Source organism: Centropristis striata, chromosome 18 (assembly GCF_030273125.1).
Source record: "Centropristis striata isolate RG_2023a ecotype Rhode Island chromosome 18, C.striata_1.0, whole genome shotgun sequence".
NCBI lineage: Eukaryota > Metazoa > Chordata > Actinopteri > Perciformes > Serranidae > Centropristis > Centropristis striata.
In genome coordinates, this window is record NC_081534.1 from 5,662,613 (window position 1) to 5,680,471 (window position 17,859).

The 17,859-nt window shown below is 40.9% G+C and overlaps 1 protein-coding gene across 8 annotated transcripts in view; it reads left to right on the forward strand.

Annotated features, from left to right (window-relative positions):
• LOC131991319 (kelch-like protein 29) overlaps positions 1-17,859 on the forward strand; it is a 233,969-nt gene that overhangs the window by 114,789 nt on the left and 101,321 nt on the right. For all 8 annotated transcript variants that reach the window (XM_059356683.1, XM_059356687.1, XM_059356690.1 and 5 more), the window contains exon 5: positions 1,284-1,823. In XM_059356683.1, the coding sequence (XP_059212666.1) occupies positions 1,284-1,823 (540 nt within the window). The remainder of the gene's footprint in view (positions 1-1,283; positions 1,824-17,859) is intronic.

Here is a 17,859-nt window from a genome sequence, read left to right on the forward strand (position 1 = left end):
AAAACAAACTTGGACTGAAGCGGAGCAGCACACTGACAGTTGTGGTGTGGAGAGGAACAGACTCAAACTGGAATCTGTCTACTCCTACTGTTTTCTGTCTCTATTTGATCACCTAATACCAGACTAAAACGTGAGATGTGTATTCTTTGAGCCGTCTCTCTATCAAAACATAGAGCAATGCTGTCATTTAATTCAGTCTCCTCTGTTAGGGTTCTTTAGTTTTCATCGTTCAGTAGCCAGATTATCTGCAGAGGTCTCCTATCCAAAACAAACAAAAAACAGATCATTAAAACCTGGCTTTGAAGATGGAACTGCCTTATTCTGTGTTTCTCCGATGATGTTTGTCAAGTTGGCAGAGGGGCTGGTAACATTAGTTGAGCTCCTGCTAACATTTCCCAAGCTTGTTTCTCCGATAACTTCGGATTCAGGTGGTTTTTATCAGGAGCAGAGTTATCTGCACAGGTCTCCTCCTCTCCAAAACAAGCTGACCAGATGAATGAAACTGGTAAAAAAAACTTAATAAAGCAGTTTCCCCAAAAGGTCTGTGTTTTTAAGCTGTTTGGCATGCAGGCAGGGGAGCTGCAGCTGAGTTTCCCTGTAACATTTGCCCAACTTTTTTTCTGAGATATAGAACCAATATCCAAGACTAGAGTAGCAGTGATATACTGGTTTTCGGGTATACCATTGGTATAAAAACTGATCCTCTACTTTATTGGAGAAAAAAAAGTTTTTTTACTTTTAAAACTTTTTTCAGATGCTTCCATTAAAAATGGTTTGAAGTTTGATTATAATAAAGCATTTGTTTAACCAATGTTATTATTATTATTATTATTATTATTATTATTAATAATAATAATAATAATAATAATAATAATAATAATAATAATAGAGCAATAATAATTGTGCAATAGTGTATTCTTTGAAACTGTATTTCCTGAGATGGTTGCCATACTCTGAAATTCTCATACTGTTGCAACCCTAATTCAGACATCCAATGGCTAAAATCCTTCATGCCATTAAAATATTGTTTAAAACCAAGACCAAGGTCTATAAAATGTATCATGTTTATTTTGGATTAAACTGTTTTTTTCACCCCCCACCCCAACTGTTCTTGTTCTTTGTTCTGTATAAAATGTTAAAAATTCCTCAATAAAAAGTGAATAAAAAAAACAAAACAACAACTGTTTTTTCCTACTCTATCTACGACGTACTGTATGTTTTTATGGTTGAAGGCTGGCTATATAATTGATTAATCTCTTTTTCTTTCTTCTGTTTGTCGATAGGTCCTACCTGGGCTTCACCAGTTGCAGCAGTGAGCCAGCCCAGCCTCCTGCCCCACACCTACGCCCTCCCCCAGCCGCCCTCCTTCAGCCACAGCGTGACTGCACAGTCACCCATCATAGGAGTAACCCCATCCATCCAGGCACCAGTACCCCCGCAGCACCCTCTCATGACAGCCCACTTCCAGCTGACGCCACAGTCGACCCAGCAGCCGCCCTCTATGGTGCTGAGCATGCCCAGCCAGCCTCCGTACGCCTCCGCTCAGCCCACGGTCGCACCGTCCGCCCTCGCAGCCCAAGCCAACCAGGTGGTGCATCCAAACCCTCACAATGTGATGGGCAACGGCCACTTAACCTCTCACCCCGGCCTCATGCAGCACCCCGCCTTGCCGCTGACCAACGGACAGGCAGCAGCAGCGGCAGCAGCAGCAGCGCATGCTCAGCCCACAGCCGGAGACAATCAGGACTGTCCTAACGGGCTGCAAATGCTGCGGACAGTGGGGATGGGGAAGTACGAGTTCAGTGACCCAGGACATCCTAAAGGTAAGCACAAGACAGCCTCAGCTGTGGCTTTCTGCACAGACGGATTTTCTCTGTTTTTTAGAATCTCTCTCTTCCAGATATGGAACCTGTCACGGCTATCTTTGAAAGCCTAAATCAAAGCAGATCTGTTCAGCTGGCAACCTAAGCTCAGAAGTGAATCCAAGCCAGGGAGGTGTTATGTATTAAATCAATGTACCCTTAGCTCTCTATTCCTTGTGACCTCCCCTTATGCAGGCCGTGCTGGAATGAAACGCACAGGCCTCTGCCCTTTGTTTGTATACCAGAGCGGTTTCGGATGCCAACAGTCATAAACAAGGCAGCAAACACTCAAGCAGGGGGGTTGTTAAAATACAACTTGCAAACAGAGCCCATTCGCTTCAAAGCTGCTCCAAGGTCGCAGAGAATGGCGTTGCACCCAAAGCTGCAGTGAGATGGCTGCTTCTAAAAACCTGTATTACTACCCACAGTGGATTCTTTGGAGAGAACATGTTCTGATCTCAAGCTTCTGTACTGTACTGTACTGTTGTGCACTGAAATTGGTTAAAGGGTGTCAGGTTTATCCTTCCACTGCTCTCAGTTGCAGTACTCACCAGGCCTACTAAACACAAGGCAGGAAGAGATTTTCAGTCCCTGCCCTCGCATCTCTCTCAAAATCGTTTGAAGCCTTGTTGACTTGGCGCCGTGTTTGTGAAGGTGCTTCACGGCTCCGACTCCTGCCTGAGTCTGTGAGCCATAAATTGGTGTTTGGTTTAACCTTGGAGTTTATGACGCAGGGCTCTAGAAACAGATGTTCGCAATTCCCCGACCAATTTTCACATTTAATGAAGCTTTTAATTTAGGTTTAGATTGTTTTCTTTTTCCTGACTCATTTTGATCAATAAAATGTGTGCAAATGAACTTGTAGATTGCAAAAAAGCAATTATTTTGGGGACTGCCTGCGATACATTGAAATGAGACTGCAGGTAGAATTGGAAATGGATAATTAGACGGGCTCGTCAGCCCGGTCCGGTCTCTATCGAATGAGAGCTTTTTAGCTTCTTTGTTGAATAGACTGTCGCGATCCATTAACCGCGTGCGTGTCAAAATTTATTGACCTTCTCCTAACAGGCCAAAGAAGCCAGAGTTTAATTGGAATTACAGTATTTATACAGAGACGTTTTACAGGGGAGAAGAAACTGCTGTAGGATTGTTAAAATTCTGGAAACACTGTTGCTGTGATTCATGTTATGAGGAAGTTAATATATTCAGCTTGTATGGATGCAGTTTGTCAGCTGCTGTATTTCAAAAGCAGAAGGGAAAGCATTCCTGTGTCAATGTCGAGACACAAAATACACTTGAAATCTTTAGTAGTCCTCTATGAAGGTCAAACTGCAAATAAGGGCACTTGAAACTCACATCCCCTCAACCATTTTAGCAGTTTTTTCATCCCCGCTTGGCATTGGAAAGACATTAGGGTAATGTCACGAGAACAGTGGGAATGGGTAAAGCGTTGTAAATTAGCGGTCGTGACATTTCTTCTGAGTGCCGAGGCAGACTTCTCCCCTGACGGGAACACTTAACTTAGCAGCTGTAATCACAACAACGCCACCCTGATCGCCCTGCCCCTCAAAACACTGCCCACTGCTCTCCTTCTGTCTGTGCTTTTCTGTCTTTCTGATTATCTCTGTCACTTCCTGTATCCTTCTATCCCCCCTTTTCTCTGTTTTCTCTCTAACTCCAAGAGGTCACAAATCCCAAGCTCACACTGCTCTTAAGCATTCTGTTTTAAATCAATTAACACTGCATATCAATGTGGCAAGTGTACATACGGTCCCGCTGTTGTGACATAGTGGAAAAATATGGAGGGGGAGCTCTTGTGACCTGCATTCTGGCTCACTTCTGTTACAATTATCTTAACCTGCTGTTGGTTTTTCTCTTTCTGCTTCTCTAAAAAGTAGTATTTTGTGAAAAGAAGGGAAAGTAGCTACAGGTTAGAGGTCAGTGTTTCTGCAGCCTTCTAATGGCTGAGGAGAGGACAAGAGCGTAGGCAAATCTGATCCCATAGCAGATTGTGGGTTGCACACACATCTGCCATAAAATTATGCAGCAAATGAAGTCCAGCATCCACACACACAGACAAACATGCTGTATTTCTTCTTCTTTTGCTTCTCACAAACACACACACACACACAGGATTTACTTTGTCCTTATGGAATTAATATTGGTAAAGGGCCATAAAATCCCTCTTATACAAATAGCACACACAAACAGGACTCTAGAGCTCAACAGATGTATTTATCGCCCCATTTACTGGCTGATATTTGCCTATTACAGACATATCTATATCTATCAGGCTCAGCGTGTATGTTGTCCAATATATGCAGATATGAAAACTGAGTCTTGGGTGATTTAGAACCCAAGACTCATTTTAAAACTGCTAATCGGTAAGGTTTTATTCGTAATCCTGCCTATCGATCATTTTCTGTTTATTTAGCTATTTATTCTATTATTATTTTTTAATAGTGTAATATATTGTATGTGTAAATGTTTTTAATAAAGACATTTTAAGAAACCAGCCTTGCAGAGTAATCAGTGCAAAAGTGGGGCCCAATCTAAATAGCAAAGTATATTTTTATTCTTGCTCAATATTTATTATCGACCGTCATAGATTTTATCTGTGAATTTTTCCTCCCTAGAATTGGTATCAGTACTAGTCTTGAAAACCCTGTATCGGTAAAGCCCTAATGGACACCAAATCATCTCATGTGAAGCATGAACCTTGTTAAGACTGAGCCAAAAAAGAAATAAATTTGGTGCACTAAAGCCTGACTGATATGGGATTTTTGAGGCCGATACTGATTTTGAGTCATTTCGATTTTGCACCAATATGACTTTGCAAAAGTACTCAGAAGGCTGCTTTCCAAAAGAAATAACTTTAAAGATATTCAACATTGTTAACATTATACATTTATTGTATTGCATTTACATATATTACCACTTTTAAAAAATGGAAACTGAGAAAATAAAGAATAAATAAAAAATAAAATGAATAGCTGAATAAACATCAGTACTGTATGTTCAGTATATTTGCTGACCCTTTAAATAAAGAATTAATAAAAATAAATCACAAGAACATTTTCTGCATTTTTGCGTTTGTAAAGCAGAAGTTTACCTATTGGCATAAAAAAGGCAAGATATGCACCAATAATGGATAATGATATATGTGTGATAGATAACATTGGGCTACTGATAAATCAGTCATGCTGTAGTGCACACTGTGCTGCTGACTCACATGTGGGAGACTTTGCTTGAATAGCTGATGAAAAATCATCCTGACAGAGGTCCAGAAAATATTGTAACCCAAGCAAATGTAGGCATTTCGACTGTGTTTACTATTCTGGTGGTCATTTAAGTAGTTAGATGCTATGCTGCAATGTTTACTTCCAATGGTCAAATCCTGGTTGTACATCGCACATCAGAGGGTTTCCAGAAGTGATTATTGGACAAACGGTTTAAACACTAAAGCCGCTGCTTAAGCGATTGTGTCGCCGCATTAAAAAAAGGCTTGAGCCTCTGGACACAGTGCGAGTAAGCGCTGATGTGCAGAGGAGTTTTGTGGCTTTTTGATGGCAAAGGCCTGGATCTTGGAGGAGCTGACAGAGCTCTTCCTCCTTAATCCAGCCGCACAACAGGCCGCTTTGCGTGCGTGTGCGTGTGTACAAATGTGTGTGCGGTTGCACGCCTGCACAACTTCTTGGGTGTGACTGCATGGATGTTTTGTCAGATGTCAGCCTCACAGCCTTAAAGCCAAACACCACAGTGACAGAAATCACACTCCGTGTTTGATTTGGCTTTGCCTTCAAAGGGAGCAATTTGTCTTCGCTCTGCATCAGTGGGCACATCAACAACTGTGTGCTCCTCTGTCTGTGGGTGTATGTGTGTCTCTATGTGTGCCTGTATAGGTAGTTGTCTGTATTTCTGTTTACAGTATATAGTACGTGTGTTTGTTTGTGTCTGCATAAATGCCATATGTCTATGTGCCTGAGTTTGTGCGAAGATTCACACAGAGCAGCTTGAAGGCAGCTTTAACCTCATCACCTACTGCGATATGCCATTCACCAGGCTGTGATCTGCCTACCTAGTTTCTCCATCCACAGCAGGGCTTTTCATGATACCTGCCTGTCATAGTGTACAAATCAAACTCTACACCTTCTCGTCGATTGTTAATTTCCTTCACACCACCCACTCCTCGCTCATTTTTTATTGTCTTCTCAAAACGAGAATGTCGCCAAGCATTGGAACACTTAAATAATCTATCCGCATCTGTAGCTCGAGTCACAGCAATCACAAGTGTCCCATTTTGTAAAATGTGGGAATACAGAATGAAAGACATTGTTGTTAGAAAGGACGACAAGAGAAAAAAAACAAAAGATCGAGACACGGGGGGAGGCGAGAGAGGAGGAGAAAGATAGAGAGAGAGGATGAGAGAGAGGGAGATGCTGAGAGCGGAGTCGGTGTGTGTCTATTGACCAAGTCATTAAAATCGATGGCTGTCCTGATGAATATCAGCCAAGGGAAGCTAGTGCCGAGCTCAGCAGGGACGGACTCGCTCACTGCAAACGTGATTGAGCACCATTTAAAGGCAGCTCACGAATGAAAACACATTAATATCAAAAGGAAGTTATTATTTTCCACATATCCGAGCCTGTTTTAAAGGTTACCGCTGTTACCTATGCCAGCCACTCAAATGATGTTTTTGATATTGTTTTCCCAGCTTAGCGTGAAGTGAGACGACTGTTGGCCGCTGAGCTGCGGTCCTGCAGCACACTGTGATGCTGATGAAAATACTGTTTTTGTTTGTAAATGCAGAAAAAATGAGGAGATGAAGCGCTTTCTCTGCATGTAGTTGAGATTGAAGTTTGGGGTCACAGACATATCTGTCGGGCCACCTGCTGCCTTACTGAGCATTAGCTGCGGCTCCTCGCCTCTTTTCTCATGTCAAACATCATTTTAATGCTTCCTTCCACCTCACTGACCTTTACCGGTCCCGTTCTCCTCTCTCTCTCTCTCTCTCTCTCTCTCTCTCTCTCTCTCTCTTTCACACACACACACACACACACACACACACACACACCGGAGGCGCACATATGCACACAGACGATCACATGCATAAATGCACACAAGGACGAAACAGACACTATTAGAGAGGGACACACACACACACACACACACACACACACACACACACAGACGAGGTCCTCCACTGTCACACACATTCAGCAACACCCAGCCTCCTCTCTGCCCAGGAAGTTCATCTTCCAGTCAGCTCACATCAGCCCTCATCTGGGGACCAAGCAGCTCTGGAGCTGCTAGTGAATGCAATTAAGATGCCTTGCTGAGTTAAGATCAGTGTTTTACTTTGCCACGGCGAGACCGGTGCAGCCTCACATCAAGTGCTGGCTCACCTTTCCTCTGCCGTGGCCATTTCACCTGCCTTATCTGCGTTATTCAAACTACGGTCCCTGTACGATTTTAATTATGCATTCATTTTTGTTTACTTTAGGATAAAGCATATTGGCACTGCGGCATTACTGTCCACTTGCATGTTGGTTCTTTGGACATTGTTGCTACAATATTAGCAGTAAGTGTGGAAATTATAGATCACTAAATTAATAAGATAGTGACTGTTTACAGGAACAAAATGTGTGTGCTGGTGCTGTTTACTTAAGGAAGATAGGAGCCTCTTTTCTTGACACTTATCATACTTCATCAAAGGTTATTTTGGAATCGACATGCTATTTTATTATTTTATCATATGTTACTGGTTTATGATGGTACTGGGTTTGACATTGACGTTTCCTTTCACAATGGTTTGTGAAGATTTAATTTCTCTCATCTCACACACACACACACACACACACACACACACACACACACACACACATACATAAATATATATATAATTGTTGACAAATGTGATCATAAATCATTAGTAATAAAACGTTTTTTTAAATACTTTGTGCTATTTTTCCTGTCCATTCAAATGAATGGAGACCCTGATCATAATAAAACACCTAATAGAAAAAACGGACAATAAATAGTTTTAGTTATGTACTGCTAGTATGCTATACGATTTCAAAAAGAACCACTGTGAATAATAGATTATAATAAGCCTTTAACTTCCACCTGTCCTCAGGGTCAGCCATGCTTGCTAAAAAAGGGGGTGTGGCTCTACTGCAGTCCACTTTGGATGATATTATAACACTGTGATCCAATCAAATAGGTTTGTGCATTTGGGTGGAGTCAGATGACAGTAGTCTTTGATCTAGACTTCCCTAGAAAATGCCCATTGGAATAAATGGGGAATCTGAATGGGTTAAGTAGACATAAAGCATACAGTATTATCAATATTATTAGTGATGCATAAATATTAATTTGGATTCAACCACAGGAATATACTGCTAGCGTGACAGGCCGTTCAAACCAGTTATTAAAAACACAGCCAGTTTGTGATAGCCACACTGAGACCATTAATCACAGCAAGCACATTAATTAAACCCTCCTCTTTCCTTTCTCTCCCTCTTCCTCCATCTCAGTCTCTCTTTCACTTGATAGAGTGCAGACCATCTCTACTACATTCTCACTGCAAATTATTTAAAAGTGCGCCTTTCACTGAGACAAATATAATACCGAATCTGGTCTAAGAGTTTGTTATTTTAATTTCCAGTATGCTGACTCGGATCAGCGTCTGCGGAGTAAGCAGTGGTAAATTAATTAAAGTCACTGCGGTGTTGTGCTGGGCGATTATCTTAAAGCTATCCACATCAGGATTAGCTAAAGCAGAACTCGGGGTTATTATGATTCCAAAACAGGCTTAACTTATAATATGAAATGCATGGATTTTAAAGTGTTTTTTTCCTATCTCTCTCATAGCATTCCTTAATTCTACAGTAGAGAGCTCAAATGGAGACCCAAAAGGAATTCACATGAGCTGGGAATGTTGCAAATTATTTATGAGGTTGAAATTTATTCCAATCACCATGGACGCAGTATGTGCAGGTAATTCTCTTAAATGAATACATGCAGCACTGAGGAGAGATGCTTACGGGTAACCTTGGAACGGTCCATATGGGGCCTACATATTAATGATATTGACTCAAACATCTCATTTTAGAACGGCAGGAGTGGTCTGGAGACCGCAGCGCTTGAGTACAGATGTAGCCCAACTACATGACGCTGTCTCTTTAACTTTGCTAAGGATGGCTTTCATTGAGATGTCTAACTGTTTCTAGTACAGCTCGGGCTCTCAGGAGAAAGCAAAAAGAAGAGGGAGGAGGAGGAGGAGGAGGAGAGGAGAGGAAAACGTGAGGTGAGCAGCGGCAGTGTGTCATAAGTGGAGGAAGGAAAGCTGCTCGCCCTCGTTCTTTCTCTCCCTCGTTATCGTATTTTAAAGGAGAGGAGCCCCGCCAGGAGCCCCATACATTATATCCCCCCACAGTTAATATAGGGACGGCGGATAGCTCATTAAGATTGATCATTCCTCGTCCACCTCCTCCATGCAGAACGCGGCGCCGGCTTCATTAATCACCGGGATTTCAAGATAAAGCTCAGTGGCGGCACAGTCGCAGGACCCGGAGCCTGACAGCCCGGCTCCTACATGCATAATCACAGACGCAGTGCAGCCAAGGAGCAGCCGCCCCGCTCCCTGCCACGCTAGAGGGGGCACCGCATCCACGCCTCCCTCCCTCCTCCATCCTCTCCTCAACCTATACTCTCCTCCTCCCCTCCTCCCCACCTGTCCTCTTCACTGCAATTGTCTGTCTGTTTCTTTCACTCCGCTCTACTCCCACTCCCGGCATCACCCCTCCCATGCTGTTGTCTCTCAGCATCGGCTCCAGCCCCCCCACCGTCCTAACATCCACCTGCTTCCCATACCCACTTATAGCCTCTTCTTTTTTTCCTTGCCTCTCTTTTTTCTTTTTATTCAGTCACCTCCCTTCTCTTTTTTCCCCCCCGCTCTCTGTATATTACTTCCTCACCATACCTGCCACCTGTTTCATGCTTTTCTAACTTTTCTCTCCGCCTCTCTACTTTGTCTACTCCATTGATGCTGGAGTTGTTAGCAATTTCTCTAATAGGCTGGTTTTTTTTTTAGCCTGGTAATGCCTCGGTTAGCAAAGTGGCAGTAGATATTCAAGAGAAGAAAGGATTAAAGGGGGAGAAAACGGTCCAGTCTTCCCAGATTGCTCATTTGTCTCTGACAGCTGGACCAAGTGTCAGATGGCTGTTTTGATCTGCGACGCCCCATCAGACTGTCTCTTTTGCCTTATTACCTTCACAAAACGTCTGCACTTTGTGACCGCAGCCTCAGCTAGCTGTTCGAGAACTGTAAGCACTTAACATTTTATTGCAATTCTTGAATTTTCATTTAAATCATCTGCTACCATCAAGGTTAACATGTGCAGACACTGAAGGTCCATTCGTTTTTTCCTTCGACCCCATGATAAATGAAAAATAACTGGAAATAAGAGTTTAGTTCTCATGCCTTTCAATTTTTCATTTCTTTGTTCAACACAATTTTAGCTCAGCATCAAAAATATTGGTGTGCATGTTAAATGATAATGAGCCAGGAAGGACCTCTGTTTCTTTCTACTGCAATATTAAACAAATACAAAATATTTTGTAATTGTATCATTAGATTGAACAGCTGTGCCATTGTTAAGGTTGTATGACAATATCAGTAATGGCCTGTCACTGTGCTGAAAATATATTTTCTAAGAGAGACTTTAATATAAATATATTTTTTCTGTTTTCATTTCCTTTTTCCTGTTTTTCTTTGACTGTTGACTTAATTGGGTACAGCAAATTGTCGTAAATGTAAAAAAGTTTATTGAAGTAGCTTTAGGTTACACGTGAACTAATATACTGAAAATACTTGAAAACTAGTTAGCTAACAAACTGATAAATGTCATGGAACATGGCGGATGTTACTGTAGGCTGACTTGATTTCATGTGACAGGGCTTTGGGGGTATGTCAGAAAAAAAGGGTTGGGAAGCACTTTGTTATATGGTCAAGGTGGATTTATATATTGTGTTTATTGTTTAATCTGTAACAATAATTACATTTTTTGTGTAAATGTACTTAGTCGTGTTCCACCACTGGGTTTAAGTATTTTTATGGAAATTTTTGATCCCCATTTTAATCTTCTCATGTGTTTTTGGTTTCCATCCCAGATTATAGAATATACACACACAGAGTAAATGTGTCGCCTAGATATGTGATGAAGTGTGCCTGTCTCTTGCTCAGAGCTTAAGTGTCATGCATTGAGTATTCGGGAGAGGTCTCGGACTGGAACAGAGCCATTTTCCGACATGAAACGTCCACTGCCCTCAGTTATGTGGGAGCAAATTGATTTGCGTGTAAAGTAGTGTCAAAGTGAATGGAGGTTACACCTAAAATGGGTCTGATTCTCAAACACCTTGCGTCAGAGACTGTTTTATATGGCAGGATTAATTGCCACAAGTCAAATGTCGATGTGTTATTCCACACATCAGCCATGAAATAGGCAGTAATGCATTATCAATGAGGCCCAGTGTAAACACAGCAGATGTTACCAGGAAGTTAGTCAATAGCGGATGTTTCTCACTAATGAGAAGGCATAATTGCAACAGGGAGGGAACTCGGTATCCAAAACAGCAGCAGATGCGGCATAAAATCTCAGCAAAAAACCCAGAAGAAGTTCAGCAGTATTAGCTCACTAATGTTTACGGTGTGTTCACTTATCTGAGTGGATAGTCAAACTTTTTCCTTACCCAGAAACTTTTAAATGGGTTGGATAATGCATGCAGGGCATCTAATAAATACTAATGACAGGACCAGACATTAGCAGGAATGCCCCCCTTCTACAACTCATTATTCCACAGAGTTAGCAACAGGCTTAGCATGAGAAGATATATAATTCTTCTGTGACTAAGACAAATGATAATGGCTTGAATTGCAATCAAGAGATCTTTGTAGGCTAGTGGTGCACTCTGTAAGCTTGATACACTTAAAGGCTTGCTTAGCAGTAAGACGGCACACAATGAGATGCCTTAACAACAATATGCCATTGCCCTATTAAGTTTACAGAATGTACTTTGTTGCTGGAGGCTGCGGCTATCATTATTCTGCCACAGTAGTCATTGTACCCATTGTTCCCTTCTCTCTCCAACACAGACATTGTTTTGTTATGTAATGCTTGCTGGAGTGCAGGGTAAAAAAAAACATTATATTAGAGAGTTAAACTTAGATTACAACTTTACAAGGACACATCAGACATACATAAGCATTGGAGCATGCTGGGCACAATCAGAATTTGCGGGGCAGCCCAGTCGTCTAATACATTGTTTTCTATCCCTGGAGAGAGATAGCGAACAAGAGAAGCAGATGGAAAGGGGGAGAGAAGGAGGAATGAAAAGAAAGGACAGTGGGGGAAAAAATCAGATGAAATGCAAAGATTACTCGCCTGACTCCACTGTAGGCTCTGGGAGCTCATCTCAGGTGTGCAGTCTGCTGAGAAGACTCCCACATACAACCTCACCCCACTACCAACCTTTCTGCTTGGGTTGATATGACTTTCACAAAGTTACCCAGTAAACACACATTGTCTTCAGGGGGAGATGTGACATTTATCTTAAGCTGCACTGGTGACATGGAATTTTTTTTATTTAGTTTTGTTTTTCTGTGTGTAGTCGTGTCCTCCTGCTGTTTAGGGTCAACTCAGGAAATGTAACCCATAGTGGCAAGTATCACCCATGGGCACAAGCTTGCTAGGAATGTACACAAACCTCATAAACTCATAAACACATCCGAGGTGTAAGACAAGCAGAGAAACATATCTACTTTCTCTCACACATACACTGGCATCTGTGCTCCACCACCAGTACGTGCCTGGTTCCTAAATGTGAAGGGTAGAAGAGTGCTTGGCACCACTGAGGCTGTTGGTTCCAGGCTGCAGTCAGAAGCAGCAGAGGAGAAAGTAACTTTAAACTTTTAATTAGTACTTAAGTGGAGTTTGCACTTTGTTTTATGTGTGGTATATTGGCACATTAAATACTCAAAAGGTAAAACAACTTCACAGCTATCCTTAAAGGGGCTTGCACATAATTTCCATAGAGTATATGCAACATTTAAAGGGCAGCCGTATTTTGTATTTCCCTAATGGCACCCCTACTAGTTGCCTTTTAAGGAATAGTTCAACCAGAACTTTGAACTTTAGTTGTATTTATATTCTCACTTTTATATCAGCTGGGGGGAAAATGTGTTGTTTTTAAGCCAATATAACCTGCAAAGCTGTGCCAGCTTAATTTTATCCTCCATAACAACAGCAGTGACTGGGGTGTGAGTCTTTTGTCCCACTTGCAAACCTTTGATCACTCAAAGCGCTCTTTGTCAGTGTGCACTTCTCTGTTTAAAAGCTGAAAACACAAGTAATTGTATATTCAAATACCATACCTTTAATGCAATATTATTTTATTGTGAGTATGTTAGAGGCCTCAAGGTACAGAGCTACTTTGTGCCATGTGGAGAGATAAAAATATAATTATTTTAAAGGATAAACCTGCAATCTTTGTTGCCACTGTTAGGGCTGTGCGATATGGACCAAAATCATATCTCGATATATTTAGGCTGACTATCGATTTACCTTGAAGCCAAATATGACATGTAACAAGTAGTTTTATTGAAACCGTTTATTTAAGTGAACATAGTATGTATGACTGTATGACAACAGGAGTACATTTAAAAAAAATCTAAACTCCATAGAGTGCTCATTTAAATAAGAAATATCTTAAATAAAAATAGCCTTTTAAATAAAATAGGCCAATCTCTTTCTGAAAAAAATATATTTCTATGAGAAAAGAATAACAAACATTACAAAAAACAAAATATGACAAACCCTAGTAAAGGCAGTATTTATATATAAAGAAAGAAGGAAAAAATACTATATCGATATATGCGATATGGTCTAATTCTATATCAAACTAAAAATATATTGATATATTTTTTCATATCGATATATTGCCCAACCCTAGCCACTGTTGGAACATGTTTGTTTAGTTTAATTGGTGATTTTTCATGGCAGAACTTGCTGCTAGCGTGGCGTTACGGTCCTTCCACGGCTATATTCCAACTTCAGGGATACCTGTAATGTTAGTTGCTACACTCCATTGTAGTCAATCCTCCGGCTGGCTGCTCTGGCTGCAATTTTCGATACAGATAAGGCAAAACCAAGATGAGGAAGACCTGGAAACACTGACCAATCACAGCAGACTGGGCTTTTTTGTGTTTGCGTAAAGAGATAGGCGCTTAAAGATAACATCTCTAAGTGATGGTGAATAGAGTTGCAGCAGCCATGGGCAAGGAAGGAAACCAACTGTAAACATGTATCATAGAAACCCATAATGCAAGTGTGAGCCTGAAACTGAGCACAATTGGTCCCCTGAAGCTGCAGATTGGGTTGCAGAACAAGCGCAATAATTTAAATATTAAATAACAAAATTTGGACATTTACACCTAACTTTCAACAATTTGTATTGATGTATTGGCATGCTCTGTTGCCCCACAGTACACCTCCAAATATCATGCCATGTTGGCAATGCCTCTCTAATAACTGTCTCAGCTCCCAACAGCAACTATGTGCCTTGGCATGAAAGTGCCCTTGCTCAGTAAAAGTAAACTGCATTGTATAGGAACGCCAACTGACAGCATAAATATGATCATCAGTTAAGTTTTGTGTGCAGAGTTTTAAAATACAACATGGTGAGTGTGTTCTCCTTCTGCCTGCGGTGATGAAAGTTTCAGTCCAGTGAAAATTCAGACTTAGGATGATGAAATGCCAGAATGGACAGGCTACCTGGCTGAGGGCCTGGAGACAAGTTTGATATTTGTTGAAGTCGTGCAGTTGTGGTTTAAGGTCAAATCTCATTCTCGGTGAGTGCTTGGAACAGAAGCGATCCAGTCAAACTGAGAGAGCAGCATTTTTTTTTCCTGTGCTCTCGTTTATTTTTGTGTGAGTAAGTCTGACACACTCTTAGTTTGGTCGCATGCACAACTTGCTGCTCCAAAAGTACTTGAATGCTCAGTCAACCCTTTCAGGTTGAGCTACAAACGAAACATAGTTTGAGCAGATCTTTTTTGAAAGGTTGCATTCATACTAATGCGCAAGACCTGTGTCCAGATGATTCACTTCACTCAGTTTGTTTTTCCACCAGAGTTTATAGTGTAGGTTGGACAGAGCACTGGTCCTTTCAGTGATTTCTATGAAATAGTAACATAGCAATTTAATTAAAAGGAAAGATGGAGAAGTGTTGCTCACCCACTCAGTTCTAATCAAATCCCACTCCAAGCACATACAGTACGTTATCTACACCAGCCAGCTACATTGTCATTAGGATTATTCTCTTATGACATTGTCTCGTCTAAAGTCGAGTGTGTATGTGTGTATAGGTACATTTGCATGTGTGTTTGAGTTCTGGGTACACATGGCTGCACGTGCGCCTCTATGCATCAGCGCTTGTGTGCTTTTGCACAATGACAGCGTCGTCTGTTGTGGGGTGGATGAATTACTCAACCCCAAGCCGAGTTTGACAATGACGTCCTCCATAATGCTAAAGCAGAATGTTTGCTTATCTGTGATGCGGCCCAGTCCACTTTCACAATTTCATGTGGCATACTGTTAAAAAAAACAAACTAAATCCACATTGGCGTGTTGCCTCTTTGGCACTATGACAAATAAGCCAAACCACAAATTCAAGGCTTAATCTTGGCCTGAGTAATAACAAGTGTGCTTTTTTAAAGAATACAGGCCTGCATTCCTAAAGTATTTTATCTCAATTCCCAAAAGCAGTTCTTATTAGAAGTAAGGACTTTGGGATTTTCTTTACAGGAAGCTGCTCAGACAACTTATAATACAGAATTATTGGATAGAAAAAATAAATACCAGAAAAAAAGTTGGGATCTCATTATTAAGGCATTTAAAAGTAATTCTAATTTGTTCATAGATGAATCAGTTTGGTTATCAACCAATTTATCTAAATCCATTGCTAGTTTTGGGAAAAATCCTAATAGTTTATGTCGCCGTAGTGCTTCATTTCAACAAGCAATTTGCATAATGCTTAGAGTGATAGAGGAAAAAAATATCCAATCAGAGGCTGTTGCTATGGGACAATTGACTCCTGCCTCTTATAAATGTGAACGTGTTTGTCTGCCACATTCAGGGGAGACATTCAGAATTCATTCATATATATGCTGATACATATACAGTATTGTACAGCATTACAATCAGCTTCCAACCGACCAATCAGAGCAATCATCCCCGCTGCACACCTCTGTCTGCTTCCAGTGGCAGCAAAACAGAAAAGCGACTGCCACTTATCATCAGAGCAGTTAATTGAACTAATTAGTTTATAATTATTAGTTAATTCGGTGTTCATCACATTTCATTAGCCCTCCTTTCTGCCCCACTCACTTTATTTTGCGAACTGATATTCTGTCGTAAATGCCATTTTACCCTTTTCTATATGTACTCTGTGACTCCGACAGACTACAGAATATTGTAAAGACATTTGTGACCACAAATTAACATGAAGCTGCCTTCAAGGTGCTGTCAGAAACATCACAATGTTCATTTCAGTTCAGATTGCATGAATCATATGAGCACGAGTAAATATGTCAGAGAAATTTTGGGTTTTCGGTGATGACCAGGTTACCGAGATGTGGCATTTATGACACACGGCATGGAAATGTTGTCAGCTGTTGCTGGTGAAAGTCGTTTTTCATTTAAAAACATTCTCAGACACTGGCTTTACTGATGAATGGCTTACTATGAATGGCATGTGAAACCTGTATGGTGGAATTTAAGTATCCCTTGGTCATTTGTGCTGCATAAAATGTCTTTCTTTTTGTGACAAGTGAGCTGCATTTTTCAGCTCATTCAGTTCGATGTGATCAAAGACTTTCTTTCATTATTCAAGGTTAAATCAGCACAATGTCACTCGATAATAAAAGTCTAAGCAGATTGCTAGTCTTTATGTGAAGCTGTCATCAGCTTCCCATCAGTGGAGAATTGTGGAAAGTACTGGTCAACTTCACAGACAAAATAGGATGATCTCTTTCTGTTTATTTTGTGTGTCTTTGCAGTCATTTTGAGTCTCATTGTTGTTGCTTTGTGGTCTTTTTTTTATTTTTCTGAAGTAAATGTATGTGTCTTTTTAGTTATTTGTGTCACTTCATAATTGTTTTTCTTTCTTTCTGTTTGTTTTGCTGCTTTTAGTAGTCATTTTGCATGTCTTTGTAGTTATTTGTGTCTCTTTGAGGTCCTTTATTTTTTCTTTGTCGTCATTTTAAGTCTCTTACTGGTTCGTATGTGTCAGTTTGAGTGACATTTTGTGGGTGAAGGCCAGGCTGGCCCCTGAGTCTTTGGGCCCCTGGCCCTGTTCCCGGTAGGACCTTTTAGTAATCCATCTATGAATACAGCTGGTCAGGTTTGTCACCTTAGCAGGTTGGCACCATATTGACTTTCACATTTTGAGCAGGTTTAAAAACAGCCATGGCGGAGTGCTGCAGTGGTAATGACGTGTCAGAAAGCTATAAAAGGATCACACACACACACACACACACACACACACACACACACACAAACACACAGAGACACAAAGAATATGGGTTTCCAGAAATATAAATCTATACACATCTTTGTCACCTTTGAGGATGTCGTTGCATTGAAGTCCATGTAATTATACCTCTTCCTTTGATGCTTTGGTGGTCTTTTTTACTCCTCTTCGCTATTCTGTCATGTGACCTGAATGGCTGACAGGCATTGGCATAACCAGTATTACCTCCGCACCCCCTAATTAAGACCTTCTTTTAGTGAAAACATGGTTTCTAAAAACACTTTGGGGTGCCTCTGATTCTCTTGGAACATTTTAATTGGAGGTGAAAACGACATCATGACTTGATTTGTTTTGTTGTTGATGTTTTTTAGCTTTAAATGCATTCAGCTGGAATAAACTCCATACT